This window comes from Glycine soja, chromosome 10 (genome assembly GCF_004193775.1).
Source record: "Glycine soja cultivar W05 chromosome 10, ASM419377v2, whole genome shotgun sequence".
Lineage (NCBI taxonomy): Eukaryota > Viridiplantae > Streptophyta > Magnoliopsida > Fabales > Fabaceae > Glycine > Glycine soja.
In genome coordinates this window covers 4,255,893-4,274,032 of record NC_041011.1, presented here as the reverse complement: position 1 = coordinate 4,274,032, position 18,140 = coordinate 4,255,893, and the positions used below count along the sequence as shown (strand labels likewise).

At 31.0% G+C, this 18,140-nt stretch overlaps 2 protein-coding genes across 2 annotated transcripts; one reads left to right on the top strand and one right to left on the bottom strand.

Annotated features, from left to right (window-relative positions):
- Window positions 1-988: 988 nt before the first annotated feature.
- Window positions 989-2,369, top strand: LOC114370744 (probable membrane-associated kinase regulator 4). The gene has a single exon (XM_028328142.1). It carries the CDS (start codon window positions 1,100-1,102, stop codon window positions 2,180-2,182), a length of 1,083 nt encoding a protein of 360 aa, XP_028183943.1. The 5' UTR covers window positions 989-1,099; the 3' UTR covers window positions 2,183-2,369.
- A 12,530-nt stretch (window positions 2,370-14,899) lies between these two features.
- On the bottom strand, window positions 14,900-16,147 carry LOC114370261. Its single transcript, XM_028327560.1, has 5 exons — window positions 15,863-16,147; window positions 15,525-15,778; window positions 15,275-15,442; window positions 15,098-15,202; window positions 14,900-14,999 (listed from the first exon to the last, which is right to left on the bottom strand). Exons 1-5 carry the CDS (start codon window positions 16,082-16,084, stop codon window positions 14,900-14,902), a joined length of 849 nt encoding a protein of 282 aa, XP_028183361.1. The 5' UTR covers window positions 16,085-16,147.
- Between the last annotated feature and the right edge of the window lie 1,993 nt (window positions 16,148-18,140).

The following is an 18,140-nucleotide window of genomic DNA, read 5'->3' as shown; positions in this document are numbered from 1 at the left end:
GCATTCGTATAGTACCTTGAAGGTACATGAATAATGGGAAAAGGAGATTGAGAAAAAAGTAAACATAGTCTATGCATTAAAAGGAGTTTTTATACTATCATTCAATAAAAAAAATTATATATAATAAATTTATTGAATTTGAAAAAAACTACTTAAAGGTTAAAGTTTATTGATTATATATTAATAGTGTAAAATAATTTTAGAATGTGGTTATTTCTTATTAAAAGAAATCGCAGAAAACTCACACAAATATTTGTGGACATGTTTTATTGGTTATTTGACAACTAAAAAAAGAAGATAAGTTTGGGCGTTTGACACAAATCATGGTGATGCGTTTGTATTCAATTTTGTTTAACTTTATTCTTACTAGATGGTATTTTTCATCATTTTATATTATCAATCAATCATATATTATAGTAATTTATAATTCATTTTTGACAGAAGTAATTTATAATTAAATGTCACTAAAAATAAAACTTTTTATATTATGATGTTATTAAAATTTTATACAGTCAAACGTAGAAATTAAAAAAAAATAAATAAATAAACCCTTCACCCACGAGTCCATGACTATTCACTCACTGACTAACATTATCTCTGCATGTCACAGGACCACAAATTTGAATCCCTTTCAAACTTTTTCGAATATTCCGGATTTTTCACAGTTATGCATGTTCTGGGAGCCAATAATTCTTTATACACTTGGATACACTAAAAATGAGGAATAAATAAATTAGTAAGGCAATGACTGCTCAGTAGGGGAAAACAATTCAAAGATAAAATAATACCTCCATTTCATGCTTGAAAAGCAGCATACATACTGTTAAAAAATATCATTTCTTTTATATTAACGTAGATGTATTTATTTCTAACGGTAGTACTAGAAGAGCAAAGTGAAGACAAAGGGGATAAGATTAATATCCAATAAATAAATGAATAAATTATCTTTTTGCATTACGAAGTTTGGCAACATCACCACTTATTAAAGAAATACTACCCTGCTCTCTTTTCCTTGCGGAAGCTCAATTTCCCATAGGCATCTATCTCCATACTCTGACAGACACACAAAATAGAGAAATCATCACAAAGAGAGAGTCACATGAAAATTGAAATGGCCACAAAACAAGTTACTACTACTATGGTTCATGTAGATGATGATGACTACATTGACATGGAACTATGTAATTCCTCCCCAAATTTCTTCTCTTATTCCCTTAGCTCTCCACCATCCAACAGAGAGTTTGAATTCCAAATGAGTGAGAAAGAGTCATTAACTTCTCCAGCTGATGATCTCTTCTACAAGGGAAAACTCCTTCCTCTTCACCTTCCCCCTCGTTTGCAAATGGTTCAAAAGCTCGTTGAAAACTCCTCCACCAATGCCAAATTTGAGTACATCAAATCAGATTCACCTTCAACAAATGCCAACACCCCTTTTGAATCCAACATCTCTCCTTCAGAATCACGCCGTGTGAGCAGTGATGTGAGCCCAAATGAATACCAACTTGGGTGGTTTTCTGACATTAACAAGTACAACCTTAGTGGTGGTGATCTTCCTAAGAAGTCTTTGCCCAAGAAACTGAAACAGATGAAGCAGTTCTGGCTTGGCCTGAGACTCAAGGCCTCAAGGGCTTACCTGAAAACCTTGTTCAACAAATCTGGTTGCTCAGACAAGTTTTGTGCCAGTGCTGCAAGCAACAACAACATGGGAGCGGAGAAGAAATCATTAAAGTGCAAAGAGTGTCAGAACAAGTACATGAAGGTTGCAAGGAGAAACCCTTTTGAGAGTTTCTATGATAGCAAGGACCAGGCAACTTGTTCTGTCGTGAAGAGCATCAGAAGAGAGATGCTTGAAGTTGTTGAAGATGATTTCTGTGACCACAGGAGGTCTTTCTCTGGGGTTGGTCAACGACATTGTTCCACAAAGGCTTCATCTTTGTCCACATCTTCATCAGGGTCATCTTCTTCATCTTCTTCTTTTTCTTTTAGCTCAGCTGGGTACTATGATTTGCAACTTTTCAAGAGGAGCATCAGTGCCAATTATGAGTTGGAAAGTTCAATCCAGGGAGCCATTGCTCATTGCAAGCAGTCTCAGCAGCAGTGTGGTTCAAAGAATGGTTCAGATGATAGAAGGATTTGTTCTCAATTTGCAACAAAAATGCAGTTGGTGAGAGTTAATGAATAGCCACACTTGCCAGCACCATAGTGTGTGTGTGTGTGTGAGTGATAGTGTTGACTCTGTTGAGAAAACCTTGTAAGAGGAGAAAGAGGCATTTTTATTTGAAATGCTATAGCATTTTGATGGAGTTTACTGTTTGAATTAATAGCTTCCAGCATTAATTTGCTAAATAATAAGATTAAATTCTTCTGTTCTCTCTTTCTTGAACTGTTGTACATGTTGCATACTTTCCCCAGGTGTAGTAGAACTGAATCCCTTAGCTGATTCATTATTATTAGCTCAGGAGAGTAATTCGTTTGGGCAAAAGTGACTTTCTAAATTTTCAAAAGGTCCACCCTTATGACTAACGAACAAGAGAATTCACCATGACAAAATAACTCCAATAGGTATTAGCATGAGTCTCAATAATCCTGCGGGTGGCGCGCTGTATGTATACTGAACTTACTCATCACATATCAGTTCAATTTAGAGCCTATTTGGATACAAGACAAGAAATATTTTTGAGAATTTTTCTATTATTAGAAATAATTCTATATTTCCAGTAAAAAAAGTTCTGACTTTTATTCTAACAAGTCCTTAAAAGAAGTCTTGTTATAACAATTTTAAAAGTCACAAATTGTGTACTTATACGAACAGTATACTCGTACTGTGTACCTGGTATATATGGTCTTCCCATCTTTGGATGGATTTGGATTGTAGAGGAAGGAAAAGAAGAGCTAGAGATAAAAAAAAATAATAACAAGTGATGATGTGATGAAAAGGAAATGAGGTGTAAATGAAATATAAGAATAAGTATATATATTTTTATAATAATCCTTTAGAGAAATAGGTCCAAATTCCTTGATTTAACCTCTTTGTGTTATGGTCAATTTTTGGATATGGTCAATTTTGTGGATTTGGGCTTTCAACATACAAAATTAAAAGAAAATTCATCAATCATAAACCCACTTTGTTAATTGACTTTTTTTTGTTTTGTTTTATTCCACGGTAAAAAAAGTAATTCTTTATCCAAACTCTCATTCTGAAACTGATACTTTTTCCCAAGGTAGATTCCCAATAACTGCTTAAGATTATATGCGATTATTCTTTCAGTGTTCAACTGATAACAGATAGACTATATAGTACTACTTTATAAAAGTGATGAATGGATATTTTATGCTCTCACCTTTCCTTTTTCTATGTTATTTTTTAGTTTTCTCTATAAAGAAGAAAAAGTAAAAAGTTTTTTAAAAATTGAAATAATCTCCATAACAATATAATAAAATAAATGAGATGTCAATGAAAACTGACCTTGTCACTAAACAAAAAATAAAATATTACAGCCATAAACTGACCTGGTCACTGAGTAAAAAAAGAGAAGATTGCAGCCATTCGTTTTTGTACAGCAAGATAAGTTCAAAGAGAGAAAGGAAGGGAATATATAGAACTCTCATTTTTTAAATGTGGAAATCATGGTAGGTTTCTCTATAAAGAAGAATAAGTATAAAGTTATTTGGAATAACCTCCATAATATAGTAAAATAATGAGATGTCAATGAAAACAGACCTTGTAACTAACCAAAAAGCAAAGATTAAAATCAGAAACAGCCATTTATTTTTTAAGAGCAAGATCAGCTCAAAGAGAGGGAATAGTGAAAATCTTATTTTTTAAAAGTGTGGAAATCATGGTGCATTTGGTACCTGAAATTAAGCTGGTGTTTGGCCACTATATACTTTATTGAGAACAGTCATGATTACTAATAGTGAATTCCCAGCAAAGCAGCATGGTTGACTGTAGATTAAATTAACTCAACTAGCTAGTGCAATTATGTATCCTTGTTGCAATTACTGAAGTATATCAGTAACTCAAAATGATTATGATCACAACATATATTGGCCAGCATCAATTTCAAAAGGACCAAAATAATAATAATAAAAATTCCTAATTTCATTCTGTAACGTAATGGTCCCACCCATGAATTTTAATTACAATTGCATTGTGTTATAATGAGTCAGAAAATCTTTATATTACGGACAATTACATGAAAATGCACCTGATACGACCCGCGTATGACAATGCAATTGTAGAGTGTCAAAAAATATACCTTAATATTGTGGCTGCAATTGCAATTGCGAATTAGGCAATTTAAAACCATGGTCCTACCCTCAGCTAGCCCGCGTGGTGCATGTATATATTCTTAAAACTCATCATCGATATCATATGTATATGTGGTTTTAATTTGGCTACATCAAAATCTGTATTCTATAAATGATATAAAAAACAAAACCTAGTGTACAGCTTTACAGGCAGACAATTGAACCTCTCTAGGCGTGCAGTTCTTCCGTTCAACTTGATTTTGACTAAACATTAAAATACGCGTACATAGTCTCAGAGGTTGAATCACATGCGGAAGAATTGAAGTTGCAAATATACGTGAATGCTTTGGCGCACCAATTATACAAACACATAGAACAAGCACAAAGAACAAGCAATTCTTTTCCCCACCACACCAATGGCTTAATTGTCCTAATCAAACGATAAAGGTAGCAAAGGTAGGTACTTTTCTCTATTCTGTCCATATCTCTAACTTGGTATTTTTAAAACTTGACAAATGTCAATGTATATATTAAGGTGTTTGGAAACATTTTCGTAGCGCAAATTATTGTGTTAAGAGGCCAAAAGATGTGGAAGCTATAATTGATAACTTTTGTTGAAACATGAAAAATCACATCAGATGTTTCTATGAATGTGTAACCTAACACGCCCTAATTAACTCTACAAGTTTTAATCCTAAGGATTATAGTGCATGCCTAAGAATGACTTACAGCGTGATTTGTAACACCTTTGCAGCTCACGGATGGAGAACAAGCAGAAGCAACAAAGAATAGATTTTGTGTCTTTTAGTCCTTTTTGATGCGGAAAAAATGGTTATAGGTGGATCGGTAATGCCAGCCCAAAAACTCACTTAGTGTGTGTTTGTTTTTCAGTCTACACACGTTTCTATGCCCCGTAATGTTAATCAATGTCTTTGGTGTCATTGGCAGCTTCAACGGACATTTAAGGCTTCAGAACCATAAAACAAACACCCCTATATTATAGCTAGCGTGTTAGGTTAGGCTGTGAATCTCCTGAATCGGAAAAATTGAAAATGATATAACTTTTTCTTCATTAATACTACAGAAACATAATCGATTTACACGACCCAGCTACCATACCACCCCTAAACACACCTAATATAACAAAGAAATCACTCGCTCACTATTCCTGATTTGGAAGGCAGACATGAAGTGAAAGTACTTAGTCCTAACATAGAAATCTCATGAAAGGTAAAATTCTATTCAAGAAATGGTGATAAACCAATTAAATTCAGTACATCCTCAAATATTAAAATGCAACCAATGCATACTTCATCAGAAAGGCAAGTTGCTCATACACATGCATGGGGGATGGTTTGATCGTTTTGTGAAAGATTTATTAATGACAGTACTCCACCGAATGGAGACCGGGTGTCTAGGGCACATGCAAAGACACGTTGATATAGAATGTATGCAGCAGATTGAACATATCTAGAGTACCCTTTGAATGAGATCCGCCCCCTAGCTAGGGATAGAGGTGATAACTAGATGTGAAGGTTTATGGGGGCCTGGTATAGGAGTATTCCGATTTGCAGCCCTTATCATGGACTATTCTAGACGACTTGTTATAGTCTTTCCAAGTAATGTTAATCTATTTTGGACTATTGTAGTATTTAATTACTAAATAAGTTAGCTTTTAAGATTTTCTTAAAACTTCTTTATACAATTAAGTTAAAATGTTTAGTTTTAGGTCACTTAAAATATCTTTTAAGTTTAATTAACAAACATATTTAAATATATAATAATAAATTTTTGTATTAATTTTTTATTATAATATTTTGAGATTATACTTGTTGATATATTTATGGGTTTAACATCTTTCTAGTTCTTAATATAAATATTGATGGGTCAAAGTTTTTGAATTTTTATTTTGTTACCACACTTTTAATGGTTGTTGTCAAGTACCAACATTAATAAATGACATCCCATGCTACTTGGGTTTTAATTGATCTCTTGAGGGGTGCTTTATCCCTCTCACTCACACAAAAAAAATATTAATTGATAACCTAACAATTAAAGTTTAAGTAGTCACATGTTTTTAATTTCTCATCTATTCAGAACAATTGATAATGTTGAAAAGAATTGTAAAAGACTTGTTAAAAAATATTTTGTTGGATTGACCTACAAATGTTGAAATTCTGTAAGTATCTCTTACAATTAATTCGGTTGTGCTTACAATACATTATTCTAAAAGTAATAGTCCATTGTCTATACTTCTAATTAATTAGGTATCTATAATTAACTTTTTCATAACCATAAATAGATAGGAGGACCTAATTGAAAAAAAAAGAGTTTAAGGACTTAATTTTTAAAAATTACAAATTCAGGGGCTTATATGTTTCTACAACTTCTTTTGATTTTTTTAAAAAAAGTTGACTAAATAGTTGTTTTTGTTTAATGTATTAATTTAAAAGTATAAAAATATTATCATTAATCATTAAAATATTATAAAGTAACACATAAATAATAATTTTATATAATATTATATATAATGAATATTATACTATCTCTACTCTTATATATAAGAAATACAAAACAAATTATCAAGACAAAGTAAAGTGATGATCACATTTAATGATAATATTCACAATTCAATGAATGAATGCCTAATAAATAAAGTTAACAATAAATAATTAAGGATAAAAAAATATAACCTTTAGAAAGTTTAAAAACTAATTATTATTTTTTATAATTAGGATTAAAGAAAATATAATTTATTTCTTATATATAAGATTTTGGAGATAACATTATTATGCTCCATTTCTATGTTCTTGCATATGGATGAAGAGAGCTTTATGCTCCATTTAATTTCTAGTTTTCCTTGATGTTGTTTTGGGCTTTGCCCCGTTTACCCATAAAAAAACCCTTAATATGAATTATGAACATAATCAAGGTTATTCTCATAATAATTGTTTATAACATTTTTATGATATTATTTTTTTCTTTTATTAGTAATTTATTTTTCTTTTACCTTTTACGTGTATAAATTATTATTGAAGTTTTTTTTTATTTCCCACTAATTAAATAAATAGTCTCTTCCAAAAATAATTATATTTGAGACACAATTAAATACTAAATATAAACATCTTTTTAATATAGATTAAATCTGAATTCTTCAACTCATAAAAAAATCTTAAATCTTTACATTCTATTAAACTCCGGCCTTCTGTTAGATATTATTCAGCATTATTGTTATTATACAAATAACATTTTTCTATTATGAATGATATCATTATTTATATATATACCAAAGATGTCTAGATCTAGAGAATTTTCAACAAGCAAATAAGGACACGACAACAACAACAACAATGGGCTAAGGCCTTCCAATTCCTTTCATCCTTCATGTCCAGTAGCTATGCAGATTTTGGGTTTTATCGGAAGTGCAAATATACAAGAAACAAGGAGAATTGTGGTTAAGACAAAGCAGCGGAATTTAAAAAATATAATATCAACACCGAACTCAAAATTCAACGCGTAAATATTATTATTTTTAGGAAAAAAATTATACAGAAGATGTAATTAAAAATTAATATAGTTATGACTATTTTTTTTTTCTGAAAGCTAGAATATAATTATGACTATTAGTAATTTAGTATTCCTCTAAAAAAAGTAATTTAGTATTTACTATTAAGTATCAAACTATATATACTGAGCTACAGTCGTAATAACTTCCCATGCTTTCTTTACGGTTTAAAGTTTAAATTAAATATTATAAAACTGCGATACCCTACTGCTAGCCATGAAACCAAAATTAAAGAAAACGTTATCGTAAGATCAAAATGTCTGTGCGTGACAAATGGATCGGAAATGATCGATATTTTGCATTATTATTTTTTACACACATATACGGTCAACCTTGTGGTATAAAGTAAATTTAAAGAAGAAAAAAAAAACCTATTTTAATTAAAATGGTTATATATATGTTGAACATTTTATCAACATATATGACTTTTTAACAATATATAATTTCTTTTTCTTTATAAAAACTAATAATAAATAATTTTATTAATAAATCTAAAGTTTTAGTTTTAGGTATTTTATTTTTAGACCGATTGATATATATATATATATATATATATATATATATATAACGTTGCAAAAATAAGTTTTTCTTTAAGCTTAACTAAAAGGAAAAAAATTCCAAAAAAATAAAAGGAAAAACTTGTGTGATTAGACGTGGCAGTTGGCTCGTCCTATTGGAAAGGAGCATGAGTAATGTCGACGGATATTTCATGCATCACCGTAGTTTTGTTTGGATATTTTGTGTTGAAATTCTTCCTTTTCTGCTTAACTTTTCAAGACATGTTTCCTTTTCTGGTAAATATTTATTTTTTGTCATTTAATCACAATCATATTAAAAGTTGAGTAAATGATGTTTTAAAAGCTAGTCCTTCTTGTTAATCGTTGACATGAGTGATTTGATAATACTTGTGCTCTTACTCTCTTCTCTCTTTTTTTCTTCTTCTTCTGAGTTGGCAAATAACTAAATATCTATAGAATGAATATTATGAAATTGATACAATTGATAACTACTCTCACTTGGATTTGTAAATCCGAAATTCCTGTCCTGATCCTCCACTCAATAACTGCATATCCACGTGATCTTCAACACTAGTGTCTGTATATATCACTCTTGAAAAGTTTTCTTTCTAATCATATATCCTTTCAAAGTAAAGCTGAATATAGAGAGATAAGATTAGCTTGGCTCTGTGCAAAGAGCAGCAGTGGAGAACGTGAATAATGTCTGCATGGATTCGACGAAGTCAACATCATGTGTGCTCTTTTCTTTTGATATATTTTTTGTGACTGTGACTGAAAATTTCTGCTGGTGTTAAGGTTAAATAATTTTTTTTAGAGTTGTTTAAATCTAAATTGATTTAAAATAAAAATTAAAAATTAAAAATTGAATAGATTGATTTTTTTTATTTGTTTGGATAATTTATTTTTTAAATTAGTTTCATTTGTGGTTTATGTTTTTAAAATTTATCCAAACCGAATTAAAATCATAATACTTATATTAATATTTTAGTATTATATATTTTACGTCTGTATTATTTGTGCTTATATAATATATATTATTTTTTTATACGACTTTTTTAAAATATGTTTAATTTAAACTAGATGAAATTTTAAAAAAATTATTATAAAAGGTTTAATATATTTATAAATTTATCGTTATTAGTAATTTTTTAATGTGATTTTATTTAAAATATGAAAAATTGTATAAATTTTAGTAAAATAATATTTTAGTAAAAACTTAAAAATCAAACAAAATTAAATTGTAAAATATTGATTTAGTTTAGCTTGAATTTTATTTTAAATAAAAATCAAAAAAATCAAATCAAGTATATTTTTTAAATTTAATTTGAATAACTTTTCGATAAAAAAAAACGAGTCACAAACTCCCTAACATTTTCTCACCACTACTTTCCCACTATATATCGTGGGGTTGCATGTCTTCCGTAATTCGATCCCCTCCCTTAAAACCAAAGTCTAACACCAAGAAAAATACATTTCTTCTTGTCCCACTTATACCTTTAATTTCTTACCTTTTTTGTATATTGTCGGGACCTCATAAAGTGCATGTTACGGTTTTGGAAATAAAAAGTCCATGAACTTGTTCTCATTAATTGAAAATATCTTATATATGTCAAAATAATTCATTGTAAATATCTTTTGAACAAATTCTCTCAATGGGTACAATTTTAATAATAGATTATTTTAAATGGAAATAAATTTATTTAATTTTACATATCTTCTGTTTGGTTTCATAGTTTTAGAAAGTAAAAGTATATTTAACAACTTATGGTATTTGATAACTTTTGTTTTAAAAGTAAGTTTTGGACATTGTTTTAATGGGATTCACCAATTCGACCAGGAATATGAATTAGTAAGAAAATTGGTGAAAACTGATAATAAAAAAATTGGTCTAAAACTAGTGATAACCGAGAAAGAACCGATGCAAAAAATCAATTTGAACTAGATTTTTTTTCTTTTATCAATTTTTAATCTTTTTTATATTTTTTTAAATTTAAATTATTTTAAGATAATAAAAATACACATTTAAGGACTAAACAAAAATATAAATATTTTTAATTATTGTTATGGTTTAATTTATAATAATATACAATTTAGTCAATTATATTAATTTATAAAAAAAATTATCTTTACTTCTACTAATTCAATAGCGATTAAATCGCATTTCACTGAATAGTACATTAATCAATGTTTTTACCAATCTGGTTTTTGAAACTAATTTTAAATCATATCCAACGCCAATAATAATAATGGTAGTCTCAATTAATTATCTATTCCAAGATCAGGTTTTGAAACATAATTTATTTAACACAATCAGGTAAAAAATTAATTTATAAATTATTTTTATAATATATATATATGTATATATTCCAAAATTAGTAAGAAAAAGTTCCAAAATTAGTAAGAAAAATGCCTTTTTTTTTTACGAAAAAGATATTTCACATCAACTGTTATATGTCTTTTTGCATAAAAGATCTTCACCGATTTTTTTTTCATAGAGATATTGACAAAAACAGAAATATTATTTGTAATTTGGAACCATTCTCGACTCTTCCATTCCAACTAGCCATCGACAACCGACAAGATACAAGTTAAGATCCCCTCTCTTATTTTTTGCAATTATTATGGATGTTATATAGCTATTATTTTATTATTAAATTAAATTTTATAATTGAATTCTCAATTAATAAATTAAATGTTTCTCTAAGAAAAAAAATAAAGTGTTCTTTTTTACAACGACGACAACAAGTTTAGTTAACTTAAAACTTCATTCATACTGTTAAAACTTCCCAGGCCGATCGTTATTTAGTTGTCTGTTTAGTTTATTACATAATATAATATAGAGTTGGATAAAATTAAAATTTAAAATGTTAAAACAAAAAATTATATGAAAATCAATATTTTAACCGTAAAACATATGAACCTAAAGCATTTATCTGTTTACGACTTCACAGGTTTGATATCAAATCAATAATAAATTATTTAATTACTCAAACATTTAGTAATCAAAGTCGATGACAAATAACATTTATTATCCACTAAATTAATATATAAAGCAATGTTTTACTTTTAAACTAAACTATGTGATGTGTATGTTGCCATAACGTCATTTGACAATCGAATAAGAATGCTTTCTTTCTTTATTTTCACCTAAGTACTTCTTTGAAAGAAAAAAAAAACTAAAGCATTAAAATACTATTTATTATTTTTATATAATTCTTTGAATATATAAAACAAAATGTAAAAAATAAGATAACATTTTAATCCTAAAAAAAAGATAACATTTCATAATTATTAATAAAAATATTTTTTTCAAATAAAATAAGTTCTTGGTTGATATTTTCTCAAATTAAATAAGTTATTGGTTGTTCTGCAGGGACTTGTGTACACCGAAATGACTCTAAGGTTGGACTGTCTAAATCACAATGTATATGATAGTATGAGAAAAATAGAAAACAAAGAGAAGACGTTACATATAAAGGATGACTTCCATTTCCTTGTCGTTAACATATAATTCAATTCTTGGTTTGGCCATCTGATAGCATGCTTGAAGTGAGAGTTTATCCTCTCCAAACCCACTTTTAAAAATCACGAACATGATTTTAAAGGAAAAAGAAATGAACTTGTTTAGTTGTAGTAAATTGAAATCAAATTTTGCTCCTAAAAACATGTTTAGTTAAAAGCGAAAAAATAAAAACACAACTACAAAAAGAAGCTTCTACATCGGTTGAAAACCGGTATCTACGACGGGCCCCACACCGTCTTTGTTCCAGATGTCGTTGTATGTCGACAACAACAACATCGGTCATCCTAGGACCCGTCTTTGTAATGCAAGAATACAACGTCAGTGGCTATAAAAGAATAGACGTTATAAAAAAGGATTCAACGACGCACATATTAGACAACCCGTCGTTGTTTTGGTCCATTTCAACGTCGGGTTAGCAAGACTCGTCGTTGTTGTTGTCCATATCAACGTCGGGTACGAATAACACCCGTATTTGTTTTGTTTCCTGTCAACATCGGTGGCGGGCTCACCACCGACGTTGTTTGGTAGTATGTCAACGTCGGTGGTGAGGACACCGTCATTGTTGTTTGAGGTTTCAACGACGGTGGCTCGAGCACCCGTCGTTGTTGGTAAATAAGGCTATAAAGACGGGTTTTCATAAGGACCGTCGTTGAAGTATTTTGCCTGCTCACAAAATTTGGGTTATACCATTCAAATTTCAAAAACAAAGCTACATTTATATACAGCAAACATATATAAATACATTTAAAGGATAAATAACACAATCATGCATCAACCAAAAGAAAAGGGATATCGACGGTGACACTCACAGTGAGAATGTTATAGGTGGTTCAAAGTTCATCAAAGCCTTTCATGCATGCATTGTTTATATATATGAAAATAAAACAAAATCAGAAAGGGTATATATATATATAATTACCACTCGAGCCAATAAGCAAAGGGAGCAATGGACACAGTAGCAAAGAGTTGTCGATAAGCAACAAGGACAAGAGGGCTCATTCCAGATTCTATTGCAAGCATTTAAGTAATGTTCATCACTGCATAGACCAATTGCACAAGAACCAATTGCAAGTAGACCGGCACCCATATTAATTGTCTCTTTCTCACCCCTCAGTCTTAATTTGAACTTTGGAGAGAGTGTTGTATGTGATGAATGAAATGCATGAGAGTGATGAAGTAACTTATAACTAGTTGATTCCAGTCATGTGCATGTCAACAAAATTTAATGATGCTTCTGATAGAAAACAAGGCAGCAAGTAGGGTTCACCGCGAATATTGAGAAGATAGATAGAACATACCTATATACAGCTGCGTTGAACCATTGCTATTCATAGAAATTGTTACTAGTCTTCTGTGTTGGGCCAAAGATCAAATTTGCATCCTTTCAGGCCAAGCAGAATTTAACCTTCGTGCAAAATCTTCCACTTCCCTACAAGAAAAGAAACAAAGTCATCAAATGCAACATAAAAGACAAAACAAAAAAATAAACCACTCAACAATTAGCTGACAAGATTATCCTCTTTCATAGGTTATATTTTGATATCACCATTCCACAAGTTGTCAACTAAAATTAAATAAATGAATGAACTACTACATAAGACAAATGCAGCACGCTCAACACTGAAGTAAATTAAGCAAGACTCCTCTTGATTAATAATATTTTAAATGGAATGCAATCAATGAAACATGCACTAAACCAGTCAGGAAGATTCTGCATTTCATCAAATGACGATATTAATTGCATGCAGCATTCAAAATATGAGAATTTCACCCAACTGCTTTAGCACTAATTACCTGAGCATGTGACAAACTCCTCAAGAACTCTCTTTAATCATATTTTTCATCCCCTGGTCCCCTTCCCTTGGAATCCCTGCAATCTCTTTAATCATAATAATGATAATATCAACCAAAATATTATTAGACTGAAAAAATGACACTAACAGTTGATATAATGTATGCCTAGCTGATCAATTCAACAATTCATGTAAGCCTAGCTAATCAAATTTTATAACTAGAACATTTTTCAGTTTCATGTATTAACTTATAGTTCATGAATCCACAAACAAGGAGGAAACACACCTCTTCAATGCTTGTGCTGCTAGTCACTTTGTTGCTACTGAACTTTAGGAGCGGAATCAAAGCAAAAGCAAGGTCAAATGATAATATCATCTGCTCAAATGATAAAATCACTTATTAGAACAATCTTATGGTAGATAATCCACATGTTGAATAACTAGTCTTCAACCCAAATTTAGGTATATAATAAACAAACAACAACAAAAGATTATCTCAATTACCTTCAAAATAACACTTGAGGCAGATTCAACCAAAATCTCCAGCCCCAAGGTAGCCATCAGTCATGCAAAAACAATGATACCCTGCACAGGAAATCTTATTAGTTATTAGCATGTACCTCTACCAAGCAACCATCCAATGACTGTGGACACTTCATTTGTTCACTTAACTGCTGCAGTGGCAAGCTTGGTGGTACTATAGCTGCACTAAATTGTTGCTGTGGTAATCAAATGCAGATGCAATGCAGTAGAAGGGGGTAAAGACAATATATTACTACAATTATATGAAATTGAGTAGGTAATACTAAGAATAGAATATTAGTAGCATGACCGAAAATAAAATAGCCGCTGTGTCAAATAACATAACAATTGTCTCAAATACAGGGAAAAAAATACTCCAACGCCATCATTAGCCGTTTTGACTTATTGTTGTCTTTAAAAAAAATGTTGCCCATTTCTTTCGAATTGTGGTGATGATGCCGATGTCCAACGGTGTGTCATTAGCAAACCACTGCAAGTATTCATAATTGTAAGTTAGTACTGCAAATATAAAAATTCAGTTCCAATTGTACTGAAGTTTATGCATACCATGGACCAATCACTCTTTATGTCGCTGGCTATGATGTTCCAGATCCAATGCATTATGTAATATCCACATTCATAACAGCCGATTTGAACGTGACTCTACATATGGAAAACATTTGAACATCGTATACATTACATAAGTTCATGACTTAACTAGACAACACTAACACATGGTACATAGCTGACTTACCTTTACTTCAATCCACTTTGGTGCAACTGCCTTAGTTTCAGGAGACAAGGTCTTCTTCAATTTTGTCATTACACTGCTTTTAAAAAACCACATCAACGCATATACAACAAAATGTCAATCAATAATGACCATTAAAGAAGGCTTGAAAAAAGTTATATGGTATGAGATAACCTATTAATTGTAGCTTTGATATGCATATCAGGTTTCCTACGCAAAGAACAGAACCAAACAACAACATGTTGCCTAGGACACAAAATTATGAGTTGCCAATGTTCCCTGCATGTCATTCACATTAGATACGTATACACCCAAACATCATTTGAAGTATGTTTGTTAAATAGCACTTACTGATGGAAGTAAGGTCCAATGTACACCTCTCGGTCAGATTCCTTAAGCCATCTTTCAAGATATTGTTCGCATTCGCTGCGTCTATCCTTTGAACAAACCAACGACTGTGGCTCAAGGAATGCATACATGAAACCTTGACTGAATATCTGACTCCACTCATGAATATACCTATTCACATGATTTGAAAGTATTGTAGTGGATCATGATATTGAATGAATGAGGAATGAGTTATATGAAGGGATTCACTTACATTAACCATAATTGTATGACAGATATGTTCAGACTTTTGTCTCCTGCTATTATTTCAATAACATCTGAATATGTGATGAATATCGATGTAGATGCATCTACAATTCCAAGAAAGCTCCCATCAAAGCTGATTTGAAGTGGCTTGTCGTAAAGATCGAAACTGTACTTCATCAATTCACGCAACGGATCATCTGCGTTCACATTAGCCGGCTTCGGCACATGTGCATCCTCGTTGTGTGGAATACGTTGTGGATGCTACATGGTTAATGAAAGTGGGTGAGTATTTGTACTGTAATCTATGAATGTTTTACTTTACGTATGTCAAATCAAACATGTTACCTCATCTAATACAGCTTTCACAAGGTGTGTGGGCCAAGCTACAAATGTATTGACGGCCTGCTTCACATATTGTATTTCTGAGGTGGCATAGGGGACCTCAGCCTCAGGATCAATAACTGTTTCTACACTTACCCTGACAACATCATCTGCATATGCCACTGTGTGTATGATTGAATCCCCCTCCATTATTTTCCCCATGGCCACCAACCTTAAATGAACCATAAACAAAGCTTTTTTTAGTGCATATAAAACAAAAACTAAACCATGAACAAAACACAAACCAAACCCAACAATTACAGCTGCAAGAAAAAACAAAACTCCGATTCAATTGTAAGTAAGGTAATATTTCTACAAACCCAACAATTACTCAATGAAGTGTATGGAGTAACTAATAGTCTTAAAATTCAAGTATTAAGTATATGGAAGTGGGCTAAATACTTTAAGCAAGAATTTTTCCACTTATAATATATGTATTCAATTTGACTTAATCACTACTAAAAGAGAAGGCCTTTAGTTTCTTCTACATTTCAAATTATTTGTACCCCTAATGGAGAAATATGAAATAATTAGATTTTTCCTTTCACAAAGAATGGAGAAATAGGCAACCAAAGCAAGATTTTAGAAACACTTCATTGTGATGCACAGGAGTTGAGAAACCTCCAAATCACCATACAAGATTTGATGAAAAAAGTAGACATAAATGAAAAGAGCACAAAAGGAAAAAGTGTTGAGTTTGGTGAGGTGAAAGGGCATCAATCAAGATTGACATGGGTGCATTTAATACCAACTTACTGTATTGCCAGTAAGATTGCTGAATCAACCCCATGGTAACCATTCAGTCCACATCTTACTGTATTGGCAGTAATATTGCTGAATCACTTGGCAAAGCATCAATCAAAATTGACACGCATGCATTTAATACCAACTTACCAATCAACAAAAAAAACTAAGATACACAAAGTTACCAACCAATAACAACCCATAAGAAAATTTTATATTTTTAATCATTTCTAAACGCACAAAGTATATTTAATAAACAAAAAGTACCTTGTGGTTGTGGCAGCAATAGATTCAAAAGCTTGTTCAGTCCTTATGCTTGTGGCAGCAATACGTTCAAAAACTTCTTGAGTAACTCTTCCAATTGATATAACTTCCTCTGAAAAAATGTAACGAAATTAATTCAAACCCACAATAAGAAGCTTTGTTCACTGCAGTTTCAAATTTCTGCTTTATTAGTCTTCTTTTTTTTTATCAGCAAAGATAAATTATATATATATAACCTGGAAGTACCAGAGGTACTGATTACAGAGTTAGTCACCATAAAAATGGTTCCTCAGTCAGACATCATAAGTCTGATTGGGAACCAAAATATGGGAAGCAAAGTATACATATATTGATCCCTACTCCCTAATGAAACCCCTACTGCTGCAAAAAATGATGTCTCAAGTTACTAGACCATTGACTAAAATGTAATGTAAAGTCCTTCTCCAAATTATGGAGCCAAGTCCACATTAAGAAAGTCGCGTCTTCAAATTACCGAGATTGAAGTTCTTCTAATAATATCCCTAATCATATAACAATATTTAATTGTTTGTTGTTAAGCACATTACTATTTATACACTTTAAATTTATGAAGCTACAAAGTATAAGATTTTTATGATGATATGTTAAAAATAAATTCTGAGTCACTATATGAAAACAAAAACAATGGTATCAATTTTTATTTTGATCAGCAAAGATATTATTTTATAGATATGTAAAGAGTTACCAGAGGTACTATATTACAGCAGTATGGGTACCATAGAAATGGTTCCAAAGTCAGACAAAACAGGTCTGAGAGGGAACCAGTATATGGGTACAGTAAATGTACATCTATTAGTCAAAAATATGTATCCTCTACTGATGCAAAAGCCGTGTCTAATGCTACTTGACCATTGATTAAAATGGATAGTAAAATCTTTCTCAAAGTGCCTGAGCCACGTCCATAGAGTGAATATTGCATCTTCAAACAGTTTGTTAGCATTAAAGGTTGCATTAGAGAACACTATGTTGTTCCTAAGCTTCCAAGTGGACCAAGTTAGAGCCAACCACCAGCATTGCCATCTCTGCATCCTAACACTATGTTGTTCCTAACACTATGTTGTTCCTAACAATGGTATCAATTGAATAATAACTACAATTAATGACTCTAATTTGTTAGGACTAAGCTCAGACATATTTCTTTCTCAAAGTTCTATTCCAGCCATGACCCAAGAGCATTTCTTTTAGACTTTTCCAA

Excerpts from the sequence above, each read along its gene's own strand:
- LOC114370261 (XM_028327560.1), bottom strand. The coding sequence starts at position 16,084 with ATGGTTCATTTAAGGTTGGTGGCCATGGGGAAAATAATGGAGGGGGAT. Across the intron at positions 15,779-15,862 it reads TGAAAGCTGTATTAGATGAG|CATCCACAACGTATTCCACA; the intron begins GTAACATGTTTG and ends TTAACCATGTAG. Across the intron at positions 15,203-15,274 it reads ATTGGACCTTACTTCCATCA|GGAACATTGGCAACTCATAA; the intron begins GTAAGTGCTATT and ends AATGACATGCAG.
- LOC114370744 (XM_028328142.1), top strand. The coding sequence starts at position 1,100 with ATGAAAATTGAAATGGCCACAAAACAAGTTACTACTACTATGGTTCAT.